The sequence below is a fragment of the Alligator sinensis genome, unplaced genomic scaffold (genome assembly GCF_000455745.1).
Source record: "Alligator sinensis unplaced genomic scaffold, ASM45574v1 scaffold874_1, whole genome shotgun sequence".
NCBI lineage: Eukaryota > Metazoa > Chordata > Crocodylia > Alligatoridae > Alligator > Alligator sinensis.
The window spans coordinates 579,043-580,263 of record NW_005842302.1 but is presented as its reverse complement, the minus strand read 5'-3'; the positions used below and the strand labels follow the sequence as shown (position 1 = coordinate 580,263).

General features: G+C 67.6%; 1 protein-coding gene across 1 annotated transcript in view; it reads left to right on the top strand.

Annotated features, from left to right (window-relative positions):
* Window positions 1-46: 46 nt before the first annotated feature.
* MRPL46 (mitochondrial ribosomal protein L46) overlaps window positions 47-1,221 on the top strand; it is a 3,723-nt gene continuing 2,548 nt past the window's right edge. Inside the window, exon 1 of the mRNA XM_006028288.2 lies at window positions 47-665. Coding sequence (XP_006028350.2) covers window positions 104-665 — 562 coding nt within the window. The 5' untranslated portion in view covers window positions 47-103. The remainder of the gene's footprint in view (window positions 666-1,221) is intronic.

Below are 1,221 nucleotides of genomic sequence, written 5' to 3'. Positions count from 1 at the left end.
TGAGCCCGGCCGCGGGCGAACGTCAGCGCAGGGGATTGTGGGTCCCGGGGGGCAATATGGCGACGCCCATGCCGGGGCCCTCAGAGTATTGTGGGTGCCTAGGATGGAAACATGGCGGCGCCCATGCCAGGCTCCGCAGTGCATTGTGGGTGTCTGGGTTGGAAACACACTGGTGCATTGTGCGTCCCCTAGTGACAACATGCTGGCGCCCATGCCAGGTGCCGCGCTGCATTGTGGGTCCGGGTGGAAACATGGCGGCGCCCATTGCAGGCCTGCCGCAGGGCATTGTGGGTCTCAGATGGAAACATGGCGGTGCCGCAGTGCATTGTGGCTCCCCGGTGGCATCATGGCGGCGCCCATGCCGGGTCTCGCAGTGCATTGTGGGTTCTGGCGGGGCGGCGGTGGCGGCATCATGGCGGCTCCCACGCGCGCGTCCGGGGCGCTGCGTGTCCGCCCCGTGACGCGTCTGTGGCGCCCGCAGTGGGAGACGGAGCGGAGCCACCTGTCGGACCACGAGGTGCGGTACCGGGACGAGGAGGAGCGGCTGCAGCGTTCCAGGGACCAGGATGACGACCTGGACCACGGCAGCGTGGTGCTGGCGCAGGACCTGGAGGAGACCTGGGAGGACAAGTTCCAGAAGACCGAGCTGGCCCCCCGCCTCACAGGTGCGGCGAAGGGGAAGGTGTTGTCCCCGCCTGCCCCCGCGGTACGGATGGGACGGGTGGACCTCGGTGCTGTGCTCTGGGTCCGCCCAGCCCGGTGCCGGCTCCTCTTCCCCGGTGTTTCCTGGTGCCCTGCCTGGCGGGAGCAGGAGCTGCGCCGGCTGGGGTCGCCGTCTGAGCGCGGGGGGCAAACACGAGACAAGACGGGGACGGCGGGAGCGAGGCCGGGGGTTTAAAGCAGGCGTATGCTGGTGCTCGAATGAGATGGAGGAGCCCCGGTGCAGGAAACGGAAGCGGGTGGGAGAGGTGGTGCGAATGGCTTCCTCCCAGCACCTCTCCATTCGCTCTGCTGCCTTTGCCGAAACCCCGTTTGGGACTGGGGAGTCGCTGGCGTGAGCCCCCTTCCTCATGGCCTGGGGCTCGGAGGGTGGCAAGAGCATAGGATCGTAGGAAATTAGGGCTGGAAGGGACCTCACGTGGTCACGTCTAGTCCGACACCCTGTTCAAGGCAGCGTCGTCCCTGCCGAAACGGTCCCGGCCAAGTGTCCGTGCCACCTGC